General features: G+C 49.4%; 1 protein-coding gene across 5 annotated transcripts in view; it reads right to left on the reverse strand.

Moving 5' to 3' along the window:
• Window positions 1-475: 475 nt before the first annotated feature.
• Window positions 476-18,072, reverse strand: part of PTPRM (protein tyrosine phosphatase receptor type M) — a 773,614-nt gene continuing 756,017 nt past the window's right edge. For all 5 annotated transcript variants that reach the window (XM_045527889.1, XM_045527892.1, XM_045527891.1 and 2 more), the window contains 3 exons: window positions 17,626-17,789; window positions 11,593-11,728; window positions 476-1,216 (listed from right to left, as the gene is read on the reverse strand). In XM_045527889.1, coding sequence (XP_045383845.1) covers window positions 1,163-1,216; window positions 11,593-11,728; window positions 17,626-17,789 — 354 coding nt within the window. In that variant the 3' untranslated portion in view covers window positions 476-1,162. The remainder of the gene's footprint in view (window positions 1,217-11,592; window positions 11,729-17,625; window positions 17,790-18,072) is intronic.

An 18,072-nucleotide genomic window follows, 5' to 3' on the forward strand; every position in this document is an offset into this window, starting at 1 on the left:
TGTCCTGCTTGCACGCACTCTAACCCTTTAAGAATTGCTCCCTCAGCAAGTGTTGGGTTTGAGTGAGGCAGGGGAAGACAGATACCATCTCCCAGTGACTGCGGTGACACAGGGAAATGAGGAGCTGCTCCCAGGCAGCGGGTCCCCCATGGTGCTTGTCCAGCCGCCACCCCGGCCAGGTCCACGGCAGCTCACGGCACGTTCCCCCAGCACCAGGGCAGGCGGCCGAGCTGGGCCTGGAGCTCTCACTGACTAAAGTTCTCTGTCAAAGATCCCAACTGTGCCTGTCCAGGCAAACGCCCCCGCTGCTCTCTCTCCCCCAGTGTCTGCGGCCTCCACACCTGCGTGCTGGGACGCCAGGAACACGCCACGACTGTCACCGGTCATCGTTTATTGAGTTGAGAATTCACACAAGGTAACATCGTACAGTAAATCATTTCCAGGGCTTCATAAAAATGATTGTCACTCACTGTGCTTCACAAAAATTTCTTTTAATGAATAAATAATTTGATGAAATCAAAAATATTTACAATATAAACAAATGGAAAAGCTTTGGATCCATGAATCTGATCACTGAATTTTGCATTTTTGTAACTGAGTCTTCCCAAGCTTTTCCTTTGGAAACAATACAAATCTGACAGGAACGACTCATACAGCGTATCTCTGTTCAATACACGTCATCTGTTAGTCCTGGAAAGCTACAGAAGCATATGTTATGCAACATATTAAAATACAAATATTACCTAAAATAATATATTATCATAATGCCAGGGAGCATTCTCCACAGAACAAAAACATACACTCAGCTGTGACAATAACGAAGGATCACAGGCCACAAAATAATTCCCCAAAGGTACAAATTCCTTCATAAGAATATAATTGTGCTCTTCGATTGACCAGATGTCTACGCTGCTCCAACAGGCCGGCGACAGGGACACACATCTGACGGCTGTGTGCTGCGCGAGTGGTTCTGCCAGGTGGCGGCATGGCTGGGAATTGGGCAGTGCAAGCAGTTCTAGAAACACTTTCTGGGGCTCTTAAAAAGAGCCAGTTATGCAAAGCAAAATAAGCATATTGAGAAGTCTTCATCTCTTCCGCACAAAGGCCATGGAGCCCTTGGCTCTGCGGGGTGACCGGGAGTGTACGTGGGGCTGTTGTGCCGTCAGCCAGAATTCAAGTATTCCAGGGCCACCTCGTAGCAGAACTTGTACTGATCCTGGGGACAGAAGCAGGGAAATGTCAGCTCTGTGACATCTAAATGCTGTTTCTATCAAAGCCACTATGGTAGATTAGGGTCTGAATGGGAAGGAATCAAACTGGTAAGGGTTTGAATTAGAAACAACTGAGGAAGTCACGGCTCTGAACCCCAATCTCAGCCACTGTGTGTGGATGCTCCCCCAAAAGGCCTGAGGAAAGGCATTCTGAAATCTACACTCATTAGAGTCCCAGGACCGTTCTGGACAGCCGGAACTTCTGTCTGTCCGCATACATTCACTGGTACGTGTCAGCACCCTGAGCTTTGCGCGGGGAAATCCAAAGGAAGAAGAAGGAGGAGGAGAGCCCGAGGGGACGCCTTTGTGACTCGCCCTTGGCACCTACGTGGGGCTCCACTCACGGCCCACTTTGCCTTTGACTTTCACTCTGCAGGATTTCCTCAATTCCATGAGGATTTAGTAAGCACCTCCTGCGTACCAAGCCCCTTGCCCTGGTCCCTGACTTTGAGAAGTCCACGACCCAGGGAGGAGGATGAGACAGGGAACCCGCTGACAACCCATGAGGCAGAATGGTCCCCTCACGTGTGTGGGCTCCGTGCAGGAGAGAGCAGATCTTTCTAGGGAGGACGGCAGCAGGGAGGGGGTAGACAGAACCTCCCCTGGAGGAGAGAACTGTGCGTGCGCTGGGGTAGGTGACTACACGCCTGGGTTTGTCCCAGCCGGTCCTGGCTTCTGCCAGTCGTCCTGGCATAGCTCTGAGTAACACCCTCTGCCACTCTCAAGACTGTCCCGGTTTGGGTGAGAAAGTACGTGGCCGTGCTAACTGGGTTAAACAGGCATTCCTGTAGAGGCAGAAGGACAGAGCAAGGTGGCGACGGGGACACGTTCAAAACCCTCTGGAGCCACAGAGCAGTTCTGAATCAGGCAGCCAATGCCTTTTCTTGAGTACAGCGTTCTCGGGTCAAGTGGCTTGGCCTGAGCAGGCCCCGCATGAGGTCCTGGCCTGGGTGTGGCCCCGGGCGGCAGAGGGGACATTCTGCACCTGAATGTTGTCCGCACGGAGCTGATGGAACCAAGCCTGGGGCGGCCTCTGACCAAGCAGAGTGCCAGGGGGCTTGAGCCCAGCCCCAGACAGGCCTCAGCAACTGTGAGGCTCTCTCCACACTCCAGGAGGGACGAGCTTTTACAACGTGTGACACTCAGCACCAAGGTCTCGCTGCCCACCAGAGCAGCCACAACCAAGGAAATGTACTTTTTGGTTTTGGTTTTACCAAATTAGTTGAAAACAAATTTCTCCTTTTTTTTTTTTTTAATTTGCCTCCTAATTTGTCACTGACATTTCCTTTTCTTCACCTACATTTTGTTCTCTAAATACCCTAGGTAGTCCAAGCTGTTTATTTGAAGACAAGTTTATCCCTCTTGGTATAACGCACCCGTCTGCAGCACAGAACCCCACACGTACTCAAGAGTCAAACGGTGCTGCGTGTATGAGCGATGGCAAACCGTGGGCTCAGCAGCATTTGACTCAACTCAGTAAATGTTTAAGGCTGGAGACGGGGAATTTTAAGACACAGCCTCAGTCCTCTGGGAGCTTACAATCTAGAGGTGAAGACCAAACAGAACATTTCAACACACTGACGGTGCCAGAGGATTGAGAGTCAGCAGCAGTAGCACCCCCTGGGAAAGCTCAGACAGACAGACAGACAGTAAGAAGCGTCAGAGAGGCTGTGCAGAGACCGGAACCCTCATATACTGCTCCTGGGGATGTAAAATGTGCAGCCACTTTGGAAAACAGTCTGGCACCTTCTCAAAAGGTTAAACACAGAGTTGCCATATGACCTAGCAATTCTACTACTAGGTATATACCCAAGAAAACCGAAAACAGATGTCTACACAAAAAGGTGTACAGAAACGTCCATGGTGCGTTATTCGTAATAGCCAAGAAGAATAAACAAATCTCCATGGATTGACATTGGATAAACAAAACGTAGTCTAGACACAAAATGGGACAGTACTTGGCTATGAAAAGGAATGACGTGCTAATACATGCTACAACATGGATGAATTTGAAGCATGAATGAATTTGCTGAGTGAAAGACGTCAGATTTAAAAGGTCACATATTGTATGATTTCATTTACATGAAATGCCCAGGACATGCAAATTTATAACGACCAAAAGTAGACGAACGGTCGCCAGGGGCTGACGAAGGGGGAACGGGGAGTAGCTGCTTAACAGGTCTTGGGTGTCTGCTGGGGCGATGGAAACGCCGTGAATTTAGATCGTGGTGACGGTTGCGGAAGTCTGTGAACGTTCTGAAAACCACTGAACTGGATACTTGAAAAGGCGAAATTTTATGGTATGTGAATTATATCTCAGTAAAACTGTTATTTAAAAAATCACTAGTAGAAAAATACGGCTCATTCCATCTGTGAATCCTGCCTTTAGTGTCAATCAGGGGCTCGCGGGGACTGGGACGGGGCAGATCTGAGACATGAAACAGGATCCCCGTGTTCTTGCTTCCTGTGGGGTCGTGGCCTGAGGGCTGCACACCGACCCAGGACCCTGTTAACTAGCCCGAGAGGTGGCTCCGGTGCCCCTCCAGTTAGGTCGTAGTCACGGTCCCCTCCCAGCTTTGCCAATCTAGGATTCTGTGATTTTAGGAACTAGTTGGCCTTTAAAGCCAGTCTGATGACATATAAGAAGGGATTCTTTTAACTATCTCATCCTGCAAGTAACAAGTACTCTACCAGCCCGCCACGTCCCTCGCCAGCCCACTCTTTCCGTATGCAAAGACGTGCCAGTGAGTGTGTAAGTGGCTTGTTTTTTTAAACTCTTGAACTGAAAAAACTATATACTTTCCCTAACAGAGTTATATTTCTGATGCATATTCTAGTATTTATTATTTCAGGATTTAATACTTTTATTTTCAGAGTATTTGAAAGAAATCATTTGAATTTCAAGATTCTAACAGGCCGTGCTCTCAGATCAGCAGGCTGATGCACTGGCTACGAAGTACTCTGATCACTTCTCCTGCTTGTGAATCAGAGGGACTAAGTTTTCTTTTCATGGAAATATAAGAGATCCAATCCCTTATGGAATAAAAATGATTTGTACAAACCTAATTGTGCAATTAATTTCAGTGACTACTACGAACCATGCTCCTAACACATCCACATTTGTCTAGCGGCTGCGAGGCCTCGGGCCACGGCACAGGCTGGAAACTCAGGAGGGATTTTTGGCTTTGCTATTAGGAGCTGCTACCTGGATGTCACCACAGCTGCCCTGTGTCTCAGGCACGACTGTAATTTTCAAAATGAATTCTCCCTCTTCCATCATATCGCTCCTAAGCAAGCTGCCAATCCCCAGAGATTCTGTGATGACTGGTTTCTGAATCAGAAAAATAAGGGGAAGGAGAAGGAAGACTGAAAATTGCCGTGTCCCCTCCCCCAGCACCTGGGTAAATGCCTGAAATCTTCCTACATTGGAAACTGATTACACTTGATCACCGGGTACAGGCCTGTCTTCTGCAGTTTCCTCTCTCAGCTCACTTGCTTTTGAACAGTATAATTAAGCCGCATGAGCCATCCTGTGCTTCAGGGAAAAAAAAGAGTTTGATGCCTTGGTCCCAAGCTCTCCCAATCTGGGTGACATTAAACTGGCTTCAGACACGAAAAGTACCATGGGCGGGGGCTCGGGTGGGGACCCAGCCTGTCCCCCTCACATCCTCCTGCAGGACCGTAACCAGGGCTACCTGCTAGCCCTGGCCGCGCCCCCTGACATTGTCCCCACTCTGGACCACGCTTCTGGTCCCTACGAAAAGGGAGAAAGCAAGTCCTGAAAGAGGACTTAACACTGAGGTTGCACGTTCAAAGTCCCCGGCCAGCCCAGGGACGGGCCACAGGCCAGCACACCAGGGGCCATGCCGGGAGTGTCCCCGCAGGCTGGGGCTCTGCGCTGTCGGCAGGGACACTTCACACACCCGTCGCCTGCTGGAGAAGATTCAAAGGGAATAGGCTACGCGCTGACCTGGGGCAAAGCCGCCCTCCCCCAAGCACCTGCTTTTTGAAACTGAGACAAGTTTCACAATTTCGGCTGGATCCTGCTTGACAGATCCTTAGGCTGGAAACATCCTCTCACTGATGCCCCGCCAGGAGGGCGGGTGGCCCCGTGTGCTAATCACTGCGGTGGGATCCTTCGGTCCGGTGTTCCCCAGGGTCATGGCAGGTGGCCAGCCACTCTGCGCCAAGGAGACCGATACATCCACATCGCCCCTCAGCCAGACAGCTGCGTGTTTCTGACAACCATGGAACAGTCATTACTTTCATCAGTATCTTTAAAAAATGTGTGTAGAACTTTCTTCACCTCCATGCCCACTTCCCTATTTAGACCCTGTCACACACAGCCACAGCCTTCCCTGGGCTGGAGAGAGCAGCAAGGGGCAGCTCAGCTGGGCCTGGGTCTGGCTGCAGAGAAATGTCCCATCACTCAGCACGTACTTGCGGGACATCCCCTGGGAGCTGGTGCTGAGGGTGGCAGGCAGGTGGGTGCCTCGCCACCCCCCCCCCCCCCCCCCGCCAAGGAGAGCAGAGTCTGGGGGTGGGTGTGGGGCATTAACAACTGTCACTCCAAACCTTCCCGGAGAGTGCAGGGACACTGACCGCAGAGGATGCCAGGTGCCTGGAGCGTGGCCGGCAGGGGCTGCCCGGGGACCCGAGCTCATGTGATTCCCCCCCTGACTCCTACACCCTCCGTCTCAGCACGTGCACACGCACAGCCCGTCCAACGGCCTGTCCACTCCGCATCACTGCACAGGGAGAGCTACAGAGGGGACAGTCCATGCACACAGTTAGCGGATTGTGTTGTCCGCACAAGGGAGATCCGTAGGCCACACACCACACGCCATTTTGCAGGCACATACATCGTGCAGTACGGTATTTTTGTATACTTAGGAGGGAAGTGAGGCCGAGCCTGGGTGGCCAGCTCTAAACCACAGAGGGGCACCTCAAGGCCATGTGGCAGGTCCAGACAGGGGCCTGGCCCTGGAGTGAGCGGGCAGAGGTTGTGGGGTGGTAGGCTGTGGACACAGCAGCAGGGGCAGTGCAGGGAAGGGACAGGCCTGCGGACCCTCTGATGCCAGTTTCTCAGCCCACCTGGCTTGGGCTCTGTGCCCAGAGCCTCTGGCTTAATTGGGCCAGGGCATGGCCTGGGCATCAGTATTTCGGGAAGCTCCTCAGGTGACCTTCATGTGCTACTCAGGTGCTCAGGTCTTACCCTTGCTGCACCTGGGAGTCACCCGGAGGCTTTCACACTCCGCAGCTGAAGCCGAGCCCTGATCAACTGAGTCAGAGTCTCAGGAGGGCCCAGGGACCAGAATGTTTTTCAAGCTCGCAGATGACTTCAGTGGGCAGCCAGGTTTGAGGGCCACTGAGGAGGATGTGCTTGTTTTCTTAATCTTACGAGGCCCGTGGTGGCGGGGCGGGACTGTTCCCACGAAGCCTGGTCTGGTTAAGCGCACACACACTGATCGGGTTTCTGCTCTGTCCCAGGTCCCCTGTGCCCTTTTCCTCCCGGCGTGCGCTCACACTGGCTCACGGCCGTTCCCTGGACTTCTCCCGGGAGCTCCGTGTGCCTGCCAGGCACCCAGGAGCAAACCATCCGGCGAGGATTCCCGGCCATAACCTCCCCATCCCTCCCTTCCCTTTCAGACTCCCACACATGTGATTACATGTGTGGCTACATTCTATTTTTATCATATGGTTTTGTGCCAGTTGTTGACTTTTTCTCCTTGCTTTTTCTACCCATGCCACACCCGAAGAGCCCTGTTCGTGTCCAGCCTCCAAGCTGGGACGACACCCTGGGGTGCTGCTTGTGGGGCGGGTGAAAATCAGTGGGCTCGGAGTTGGAGACGAGGACTCAGAGCTGGATGTGTCTCGCACTCACCACCAACCCCAGCCAGGGTCCCCTGTCTGGAAAGGGGGTGTGACAGCAGGACCTTCCGTCTCCTGTGAAGATGACTCAGCACAACACATGGGACCGTGTTTTGTAAACAGAAAGGCCCTGTAAGCATCGAGGGCCAGTCTGCTCTTTTGTTTTTGATATTACTTTTTAAAAAAACAACAGCTTTGTTGAGATATAATTTGTATACCATAAAATTGACCCTTTTCAAGGCTACAGTCGTTAAATAAAATTCATGGGAGACTGTTGTTTTGGACTGAGCTCCCGCACTAGGCCCAACAGGCCAGAATGGAATCACTCCTGCCAGGTGCCACGTCATCCAACTGAACTCGATGTGGGCAGTTTTCTAAAAAACAGGAGATGCACAGCAACCGACCCACGGGGTCCAGTTTACCTGAGCCAGGTCGATAAGGAAGTCCCTCTGCTTTAACCCTATAGTGGAAGTCACTTTGAAATGACCAATCCGCTTTTTGTTCCCTGTTCCTTCTTTCTCCAGCCTTTTCTGCCTACAAAGCCAAACCCCTCTGCGCAGCTCATTGAACACCCATTCTGTTTTATAGAATGAGTTGCTGCCTGATTCTAGGATCGCAAATAAAAGCCAATTATATCTTTCAACTTGTTGTAATTTTGTCTTTTGACACAGCTCAATGGTTTCCAGTATATTTACAGAACTGTGCACGATCTAAGTTTAGAACGTTCCCGTCACCCCGAAGAGGAACCCCGTGGCTGTCAGCAGGCACTGCCCCCGGCCCCCAGCCCTCGGCAACCACTACTCCACTTCCTGTCTCTGTGGACGCGTCTGTTCTGAACATTCCGTACGCGTGGACTCGTACGTGTGGCCTTTGTGACTGGCTTGATATTCTCATCCCCACTTTAGTGACAGGAAGACTGAGGTTCACGGAGGACTCATGTCTTGCACGCCCAGTGAGTTGCAAGCTCCGAGAGGCAGAGGCCGTGTCTTCTCTTGACCCACCACCACGCCCGCCAGGGCTGCGCGGAGCAGAGGCTGAGGGGTGCGCATGGAACGGAACGGGATGCAGACGCCGGCTGATCATGCCAGTGACATGTTAGTAGGTAAAATTTTAATCTCTTAGCAGCCGAGACCACCGTTTCTCTTAGGTGGGAAATGGTCTTTGCCTGGGAAACTAGCACCGGACTAAGTGGGCTTCGGGGAGGCTGAGATGTCCGAGGGCACGTGTGCTCGCAGCAATGTGTTTTGCTCCTGAGAACGAGCACACAGAGGAGGCGGGGAGGGGAGTCAGCGCGTGGGGAAGGCAGGGGGAGGGTGGCCAAAGGCCTGAGCAGCTGCCCCCGGGGAGGGTGGCCAAAGGGCACTGAAGATGGCGACGCGTGATGTTGCTTCAGGCGTGCCCCAGGGTGCAGACTGTGCCCTGCGTGAGTCGAGGTTTTGGGTGGCGGTGGTGTCTGGTGGGTGCAGGGCAAGGCGTGACTTTCAGGTGTGGGTTCCATGGAGCAGACGCAGGCGTCAATGACCGTGAGTTCCCAGGCCACTCACGGAAACCCTGAGAAGAGCCCTGGACTTCCGCACTGGGGGTTTGGGCCGATCTTACTGGGCCTGCAAGAACTGGGAGGCCCCAGTGGACATGCAGCTCAAAAGCAGAGGATTATTTAAAGTGTGGATTTGCCGGCACAGGCAGCTTTGCCAGACCTGCCGAGGGCATTTGGGTGAAGGAGGACACCAGGTGTCACTTCCTGGGCCAGGCGCTGGGCTGGCGGAGGGGACTCTTCCTGTTTCCAACACCTCCCAGGGGGCGCTACGTTTCTCCAGGCAAGATCCATCTCCAAAGGCCATTTCTCTGCTAAGACTGAGCCCTGGGAACTTCAAAGCCAAATGGGGAAGGCAGAGGTGGGGGCCGCGGGTGTGGAGCAGCCACTCTCTGGCAACCCTGATCGCTTCAAAGGTGCCCAGGCACAGGGGACGCCTGTGACCTGACCAGGCAAGTAGTGGCATCCAGACTGTGCCGTCCTTGTCCACCCTCTGGGGACCCAGCTCTCTGATGGGGACTTGAGGCTGGCTGAGAAGCCGGGCTAAGAAAGGGGTCGGAAATAGCACAGCTGCCCCTGCTGGATACAAAGACTCTAGTCTTGTGTTATGAATTATCTTGCCTCTTGGCAATCTGCTGGCTTTTCTCCAGAGCCCCTAAAACGAAAAATGTAAAGGAATAAATCTTTAGGGCCTCTGGATCTCCCTGGAGAGGGACCTGCTTCAGAATGAACAGATGAATTTTCAAACTCGGAAGCCGTTTAGAAAAAATCAGAGCTGCACAGGGACATGGAGACAGACGTGGCGCGTCCCTGTGCATCCCCCCACCGCGGCAGGGAGGGGACAGCGGTAGCATTTTCATGTTCTGCACAGAAGGAGCCACTGGGGGATTCAGCCTCCCATGTGACGTGTGAGGACTCCCAGCAGGGCCCAGGCCCGGACACGCGCCCCAGGCTGCCTGGCACATGCTCGCCGGGTTTGGAAGACACAGCTAAGACGACTCCATACCCTGCTCTTTCCAGCCGCTGGTACGACACGCTGTGCTTAGGTCTCAGACGGCCTGTTATGCCCAGTAAAACTGTACCAGACTTTATCACCCTGATCTAAGTTAATTAATTCCCTCAGCCAACACACACATGTATGAACACCAAACTAAATAGAAATTGTACTCACAGGCAAAAATAAACAAACCACAAGAGCTATTCAACTCTGGAAGCTTCAAACCCACTGAAAAGAGCACTGTGACATTTTTTCCTCTGGTCACCAGATATTATCCGTTACCATGACATATTTCTCAGACAGTTTTCTCAGGAAACTGCAAAAACTTTCCTACACATTTCTCAGCCACTGACCTTATCCTACAACTGCTGGTGATGTTTGGGGGTCTGGGCATCCAGGGATCTCGTCTTCTCCATTAGAATTTCATACAACCAGGGAGACTCCAAGTCATTACAGAACGGTGGGCTGGGACCTCACGCTGCCTCCTGGTCCAGCCACCTACACTTCCATTAATTTCATGAAAAATCACCCCTGTCCTGCAGTCTGCACCACTGATTTGGAAAAAACCCCATCGTTCCTGCCCATAAAAAATTGGTGAGTGATGGAAGCTGCAGCCAGAGCCATTAGAGGAAAGGCCTGGAAGGGTCTCTCTCTAACGATCTGCTTAATGCGGGCTGCAGCAACTGCGAAATGACATTTTCTATCAAGGTCAGCTTTGCCCAAATACCCACCAAGGGCTGCATATCCGTCCCTAAAACAGTGAAGTTAAGCACCACATGAAGCCACAGTCAGAGTGTTTTAATTTATGCATTTGTTTCCATCCTCTTCCTGGCAGGAGTGTGGGGAGCACAGTGCTTTTTGCTCCTCCCAGAAGCCAGCGTGCTAATGCTGATGGCTCTGAGCGAGTGTGCCTAGCCACGGGGGCGTTCTTCTGCCAAACTCCCAGACCAGCAGACATGCTTCTTGGAAATGGAACAGCTCATCATGCACAAGAGACCCCCAAGTGTGGCTTGTGCTAAGCAGGACTCGGCTGTGTCTAGGCGCTGGCTGACACTGCTGTTAGCAGCCGGCCCAGGGCACTGCTGTCACGACTCCTCAAACTGCAGGTGGGGACCAGGGCTACTTCCTCCACTGCAACATGTATCGTGACTCTCTCATTAGCCCCCTTAGTCTACCTTTTAACTTTAACCCTACCGCTGCGGTGCCGTGGCCCTGGGGTCACTGGCTTTCCGAGCTTGTCTGAATCGGCCGTCTCCTCCTCCCTGTTCCCACCCAGGACACTCTCCCAAGCCTGGGAGTCCTACTGTTCCATCCGGATCCTTCTTCCACGCACAGAGAAATGCAAAAACCTAATCTGAGAGCTTCCTTCTTTAAGCTATTCTACTATTCTTGAGTCATGGTGGTTGGCATTTTAAGAGCACCACATAAAAAGAGATTTCACGAAATACTCTAAGAAAATAATTGCACATAGTCCTTTGTTTCTCAACTGCTTTAATCCTTTTCTCAGATAGGGCCACCATAATTAAATGCAATATTCTGGATGTCAAACTAAAATTCACAGCTTTGATAAATATTAGGCGATTAAGCTATTTATAAAATCTATAATTTGAAAATCTGGCATTTCATGTGCTATGATTATTTCTTCTCTGTGAAGACTGCTTAGCCACGTGGAAGGCACTGCCAGGAAGGGAAATTAATAGGGATGTTCACTTGCGAGTCTCAACCGTTTCCACGTTTCAAATGAGCTGAGACCCAGCCTCCCTGTGAAAGGGCAGAGAGGAGGAGGGAGAAACACAAAGAAGGAAAAAGCCCTCCGGGCAGCGAGGAGATTACGCTTTGAAAGCGCGTCTCCCCGTCTACGCATCAGTCCCGCTCGGTCTGCGCTAAGGGCGGCCCTGGCGGCGCAGGCGGCGACCTACCAGGAGATCCACCATGTTGGGCTTGTTGTTCCGCAGCGTCTTCACAGCGTGGAACACGTCCACGGTCCTCTGGTGCCGCAGCATCTCGCACACGATGCTGATGGCGCAGAAAGTCCCACTGCGGCCTCCTCCGTTCCTGTCGGAGGAGAAACCAGACGGTCAGACCGTACCTCTCGCACGCGCTGTGGAACCCCCAGTGGACCGGTAGTGCCCAAGGCCTCTGGGGCCGGGAGAACCTCCCCCGGGGGCCGAGTCTTCTAATTAAAGCAACTGGAGCAGGTCGGCTGCTGCGTTTGGTCCACGGGGCACCCGAGTGGAGACCCCTTCCCTCAGCCTCAGCCCTCGACTGTGTCATCTGATGCAGAACCTCAGTGATGTTTACGGACAGGGCCCACAGCAGAGAGCGCTCCACCGGCACACCCCTCGCCTGGGGTCTGCCAGGAAAACCGGGGTGATGAGTGGGAATTATGTTCAAAGGCAGACGTGGCCTTTTAAAAAATTCTATTAGTATTTCATTATTCTCCTCCGAAACATAAAGGTTCTTTTTAAATAAAACTTTTTATTTTGAACTCGTTTTGGATGTGCAGAAATGTTGCAAAAATATCATAGAGAGCTCCCTTGTATATCCAACCTCCCTGATGTGAACGTCTCACATAACCACAGCACACTCTGAAAACCTGGAAAGTAACGCTTGGACGATACTCTTGTCCAAACCATCAACCTTACTCAGATCTCACCAGGTTCTCCACTAACGTCCTTTCCTTGGCCCAGGATCCGATCCTGGGAAGGGATTTAGCTGTCCCCTGCATTTAGCTGTCCTATCGCCTTGTTCTCCTCCAGCCTGCAGCAGTTCCTCAGTCGCGCTGGTCAGCATCTTAGAGAATATAAAGCACAGATGGCGGGATGCAGAGGCAGAGCAGCCATGGTCCTCAGCTACAATTTGAGAAGTCACTACGAAATACAGAAGTAGACTGGCCCTCCATTTGGGATTGTCTGATATTTTCTCATGATTGGAAATGAGGTCATACAATTCGGCAGGAAAACCACAGCAGGGGTTCATGGTGTCGATCTGTCTTATCCTGGTGATGTCAGCCTCGCTCACTTGTTAAGACAGGGTCTGCCAGATTTTCTCTGTAGAGTTATTATCTTGTTCTTTGTATTAACAGGTAATAAATATCTTGGGAGAAGATACTTTGGGACTATGCGAATATCTTGTTTCTTCTCAAAGTTTCGCCCACTGACGTTGCATCTGTTGGTGGATCTTGTCTGCAACAATTAATTATCCCTGTGGTGTTTGCCTAGTGGTGACTTTCTACTTCCTGTCTCCTTCAACATTCTGTGGTAAGAAAGAGCTGTGTCTTCCCCCACCCCGCACCATTAAACGACTTGCTTACTCATTTTAACTTATTATTTATTTATATCAGTGCGAACTTATACATATTAATTTTATTCTGTGATCTAAAATCTAATGGTATCAATATTTATCTTGTTGTTCAAATTGTTCCAGCTTTGGTCATTAGGATTTCCATCACGCTGGCTCCTATGCTCTTTTCTGACAAGCCTCTATCCTTTTTGGAGCATTTTCTTACTTTCTGGAACCACACGATATTCCAGGCTCATCCTGTATTTTCCATGCAGCAGGCTCTGCAATCACCCTCTTCTCCAAGGAGACCTTTTTATTTTTTTTTTAAAGTAAACACAGTATCACTATCACACCTAAAATAAATAAACATTACTATTTTAATATAATCAAATTTCTAGTCAGTGTTCCAATCCTAGATTATTTCTCACATTGTTTTTTATTAAAAATCCACATGTAAGCAAAGTCCACATGTTGCCTTTGGTTGGTACATCGTGCAAATTTAATCTCTTAAGTTCCTCTTTGGTTTGTCTTTTTTCTTGGGAATTTATTTGTTTAGGAAACAGGGCCATTTGTCTTGCAGAGAGTCCCACAGTCTAGATTTTTCTCATTCATTGCAACTCTGTGAGAGCATTTAACATGTTGCTCTCTAACCCTGTATTTCCTGTGCATTGGTAGTTAGATCCAGTGCTTGATATGACTTCCGGATTTATTTACTTATTTAGACAAGGATGCCTTATACGTGTACTTCCATTAGGAAAGTGCAAGATATTTGGTTGTCCCTTGTTTTGTGATTTTAATATTGATCATTGTATTCAGATGCCAGCTAGATTGGTCCATTATACAGTTCCAGATCAGCTTTTTAAATAAAGTATAACATACCTACAATAAAGTCCATGAATGGCAAGTAGATAGTTTAGTTTTTACAAATGCACACAGCTTGTAACCACCACTGGGCTCAAGATACAGACCGTGGTCAGCCCACCCAGAGGCCTCCCCGACACCCCTCCTCTAAAACACCATCAGTGCCACCAAAGGGCATCTGTTCTCACTTCTCGCTTCATAGATTTCTTTTGCCTGTTTTTGAACTTTGTATAACTGGAACCATACGACATATATGCTTTTGAGTCTGGCTTATTTCACTCAATATTATCTGTGTGAGAATCACCCATGTTGTTGTATCAGTAGTCTATTCTTTTATACTGCTCAGAAGAATTCTACTGAATGGATATGCTACGGTATAATTTATTTATCCAGTAGGTGACGGATGTTTGGGCTGTTTCTAGGTTTTAGTTACTATGAGTAAACCTGCTATAAGCATGTCTCTCGGTATATGATTCATTTCTGTAGTCATTACCTAAGAACAGGAGCACTCGGAGAGTACGTATATGTTTTGCTTTAGCAGATGCTGCCAAGCAGTTCCTGGCTGTATGACAGTTACTTCCCACCAACAATGTAAGAGAGTTCCAGTTACTACACAGCTCCACTAACGCTTGGTATTACCATTTGTTTGTTTGTTTGTCTTTAACATTTCAGCCATTCTGGTGAGTATGCACTGGCATCTGATACTGGTTTCAGTGTGTATTTTCCTAAAAACGAATGACACTGAGTACCTGTTTTATGCTTACTGGCCATCTTTTTTTTTTTTTTTTTTTTTTTTAATAAAGTACCTGTCTTGTTTTTTGCCCATTAAAAAAATTGGGTTGTCTTTTTCCTATTGACTTACAGTAGTTCTTAGACATTCTGGCTGAGTCCTTTGCCTGACAGATGTGTTGCAAAACTCTCTTCCCACAGTCTTGCTTTCTCCCTCTTGTTGGTGTCTTTTGATGACTAGAAGGGCTTCATTTGAATGAAATTAAATTTATCAATATTTTCCTTTATGGCTAGTTTTCTGTGTCCTGTTGAAAAAAATCTACCTTGAATTATGAAGATTTTCTCCTACATCTTCTAGAAGCTTTCTTGTTTCACTTTTCACCTTCTGGTCTATGACCCACCTGGGAAGGATTTCTGTCTATGGGGTATCCAGACAGCCTTCCCCACTGCCCTGCCAGAGTTGAGATCTTTGTTGTAAACCAGGTGGCACTGAGGTGTGGCTCTGTTCCTGGACAGTCTCTTCTGCGTCTTAGGCTGTTTCCTGTCCTTGCACTAGTGTTACTCCACTTTTCCCATCAGCCTTTCACCGATGCTTTCAGCAGCTGCTGATGACCAGTGTCTAATTCATCATTTCCATAAAGAGTTGCACAATGGTGATATCTTAATTCTATCCATTCAGTCTGGTTTTATTAGCTGGAAGATATGCATAAAGAATAACATTCCCTATTTGTGTACCTGTGGCTCTCAAGGAACCATTCAACTCATAGCACCTGCAGGTCTGGGTCTCGGGCAGGATCTCTGCCCACAGCCATTAGGTGGCGCTACACTATGCTGAATCTCATGCTCTTCCTGCAGAGGAATATCTCAGTGGTTTCAAAGCATCCTTTCCTGGCCAATACTGGAGGATGCCAATTTAAACTAACTTTGTTTCTTACAGCTAAAGAAAACCCTTAGATTTAGATTTATGAATTTAAACAAAAATAAACATGCTCACCAGGCCAGGGTCTCACACCCACCCTGGTGCCAAGAGAGCAAGAGGCAGCCCCATGGAAAGCACGGGGGCTTTGGAGGGCGGGAGAGTGGCTCCCAAGGAAAAGTCAAGTTCTCTCACCACAGAAAGGGGAAGAGATGCTGCACAGGCAGGAGGGAAGGAACAGATGCTCGCTGCGGCTAAAGGACGGCCCACTGCGTTAGCTACCACATGGAACAGCGAGGCAACTGTGCAGAGTCATAGCTGTCTCTTGGAAGAGTCTGTCTAAGGTGTGGTGATTTTGGGGGCCTTTGCGTCTTCCCCTAAGCCTGTCCTGGTGCCTCAACTTCCTCTAGTCACTAGTAATTTAGTCCTGTGGGTTAAAGCATTGGCCCTTGTTAGAAAGCTACTAATCCCAGGGGGTTAGACGCGTTATGTGTCTTGCTCCAGATGCTGGGGGTCTCCAGATGCAGGCAGGGGTATCTGTAAACTATTATTTACTATTTTAGAAAAACATGGCAGATCTAATACAAACTAATTAAAATGTCCATTTTCGGTGCTGGGAGTGCATCATCTCAGTGTGGTGAATCTCTGGTCCTATTCCGATCAGAGGTGGTATCTGGGCTTAGAGAAACGGAAGTGGGGATGTGAACTGTTAATTCTTTGTGGCATTGTCTCGGTAGAGACGTTTCTACTTCACTGGGTCCAGGAGAAGGAAGGAGGAAGTAGTAAGGGGGGAAAGGTTAGGTTAATAAAACACTTTTCAGAAGACAAAGGATTGGGACTTCTGGCTGAGGACAACTGTGAGTAGATTCCTAAGACTCTTCCCAAAGTAATACTAGATTCCTGCGGGATGAGACACCACCATGTTTTGATTTGGTGAGAAGCAGGGCAGAGTCCTGGGCTTCCAGGGAGGCCTTGCAGGCCCTGGGCAGGGGTGGCACTGAGCCAGAGCAGGGCACTCAGTGCAGTGTACCTGTGTCCTTAGCCAAGTTGGCCACTTTAACTAGGGTTGATCTGTCCAGAGTAAAACTTTACGTTGCCTTCAATTTGGGAGAGATTTCATTGTGTGCTTCTAATGACACTCCACTAAAAAGCGACATACGCTTATACTTTAAATTTCCACAAATTCTCTAAACATCCTTCCTAACTGCCATGACTTTTTAATTGTCTGTTCCATTAAGCCGATTCCAGCTGGTTGATTAGCTACATATCATTGCCAATGAGAAAATGCAGGTGATAGTGCTTTGGAAAGCACAGCATTCTCTGCTCAGTGGCTCTCAACTTTATTATCTCAACACATCGAAATCATCTAGGAGATTACAAAAGACGCCCATGTCTACGCCCCACTCCCAGAGATTCAGATTCAACTGGTTTGGGTGTGGCCTTTTTTAAAGCTCTCTAAATGACTGTCAATGTTCGGGTAGGGCTGGGAGCATCTGTAACGGGGGGTTCCCACGTTTCAGCATCTGCTAGAACTGCTGGCCTACAGGCCACACTCTGGGGACTCTGGCTCCAACCAAATCCTAATATACACATTCCCTGGCAAAAATCTCTCCTAAAAACCACAAAGAAAAAAAAAAAAAAAAAAAGACAGTTCCCTTGAAACCTCTGACGTGATTTCTAATAGAATAATCAAGCACCATGATGGTTATACCCAGATCCATCTGGCTGGGCGAGCGAGAGCCCTGATTTGTATTAACAGCATTTGCTGGATTTCATGGTGTAACTACTTCCACCGTGGATGATTTTAAGTTACCAACAGTTTAACATCCAGGTCAGAAAATTCCTGAAATTCACAATTGGCTCTCAAGAGCCAGTAGGAGCCCACTGAACCCACCCAGGTAGTTTTTTTGTTGTTTTTTGGGGGGGAGGAGTCCCAATCACAGGGTCAATGCATATTTTTACAGCAGTGACACACCATCGGAATGCCAAGTGTACACGTCTTGTTTCCTGAAAAGCCACCTAACCCCTGAGTGCACTGATGATCCCTTCACCCAGACCTACTGATTTCTTCCCCATTTATAGTGAAACAGAGACAGGGAAAGAGGAGGCAGGAGCTGAGCGTGGGGCCTGGCCATCCTGCAGCGGAGACCAGGCAAGCACTCACAAGCAGTGCACGACGGTGCGGCCTTCGCCGCCATTGTATTCCTCCTGCCACTTGTCCACTTGGCGAATGAGCTTCAGGAAGGAGCGCTTGGACACCGGTGTGTCCCTGTACATCGGCCAGCCCAGGAACTGGAACTGCTGCACCATCCGATATCCATCTTGGGGCTACAGAGAATCAGGTGACAGTCAGGCTTGGGAAGAAACAGGCATTATTCACTATTGCATCGCAGTCGGCTGATGCCACCTGTTTGACCTTCACGTTATTAAAGGAGAGTCCTGCCTACAAACCGCAAAGGTGGCTTCCACTGGCCTGGAGAGCTGCGATTTCTAATCTTGAGCTGCTACAGAAACGCACGTGTTTTAAATGGTAGGCCAGACAAGAGTGAAGCAGATGCTCGCCATTTTGCAAAAGCCAAGTGAAAAATAACACTGGAGCATTGACCACATT

The sequence above is a fragment of the Lemur catta genome, chromosome 16 (assembly GCF_020740605.2).
Source record: "Lemur catta isolate mLemCat1 chromosome 16, mLemCat1.pri, whole genome shotgun sequence".
In the NCBI taxonomy this organism is placed as follows: domain Eukaryota; kingdom Metazoa; phylum Chordata; class Mammalia; order Primates; family Lemuridae; genus Lemur; species Lemur catta.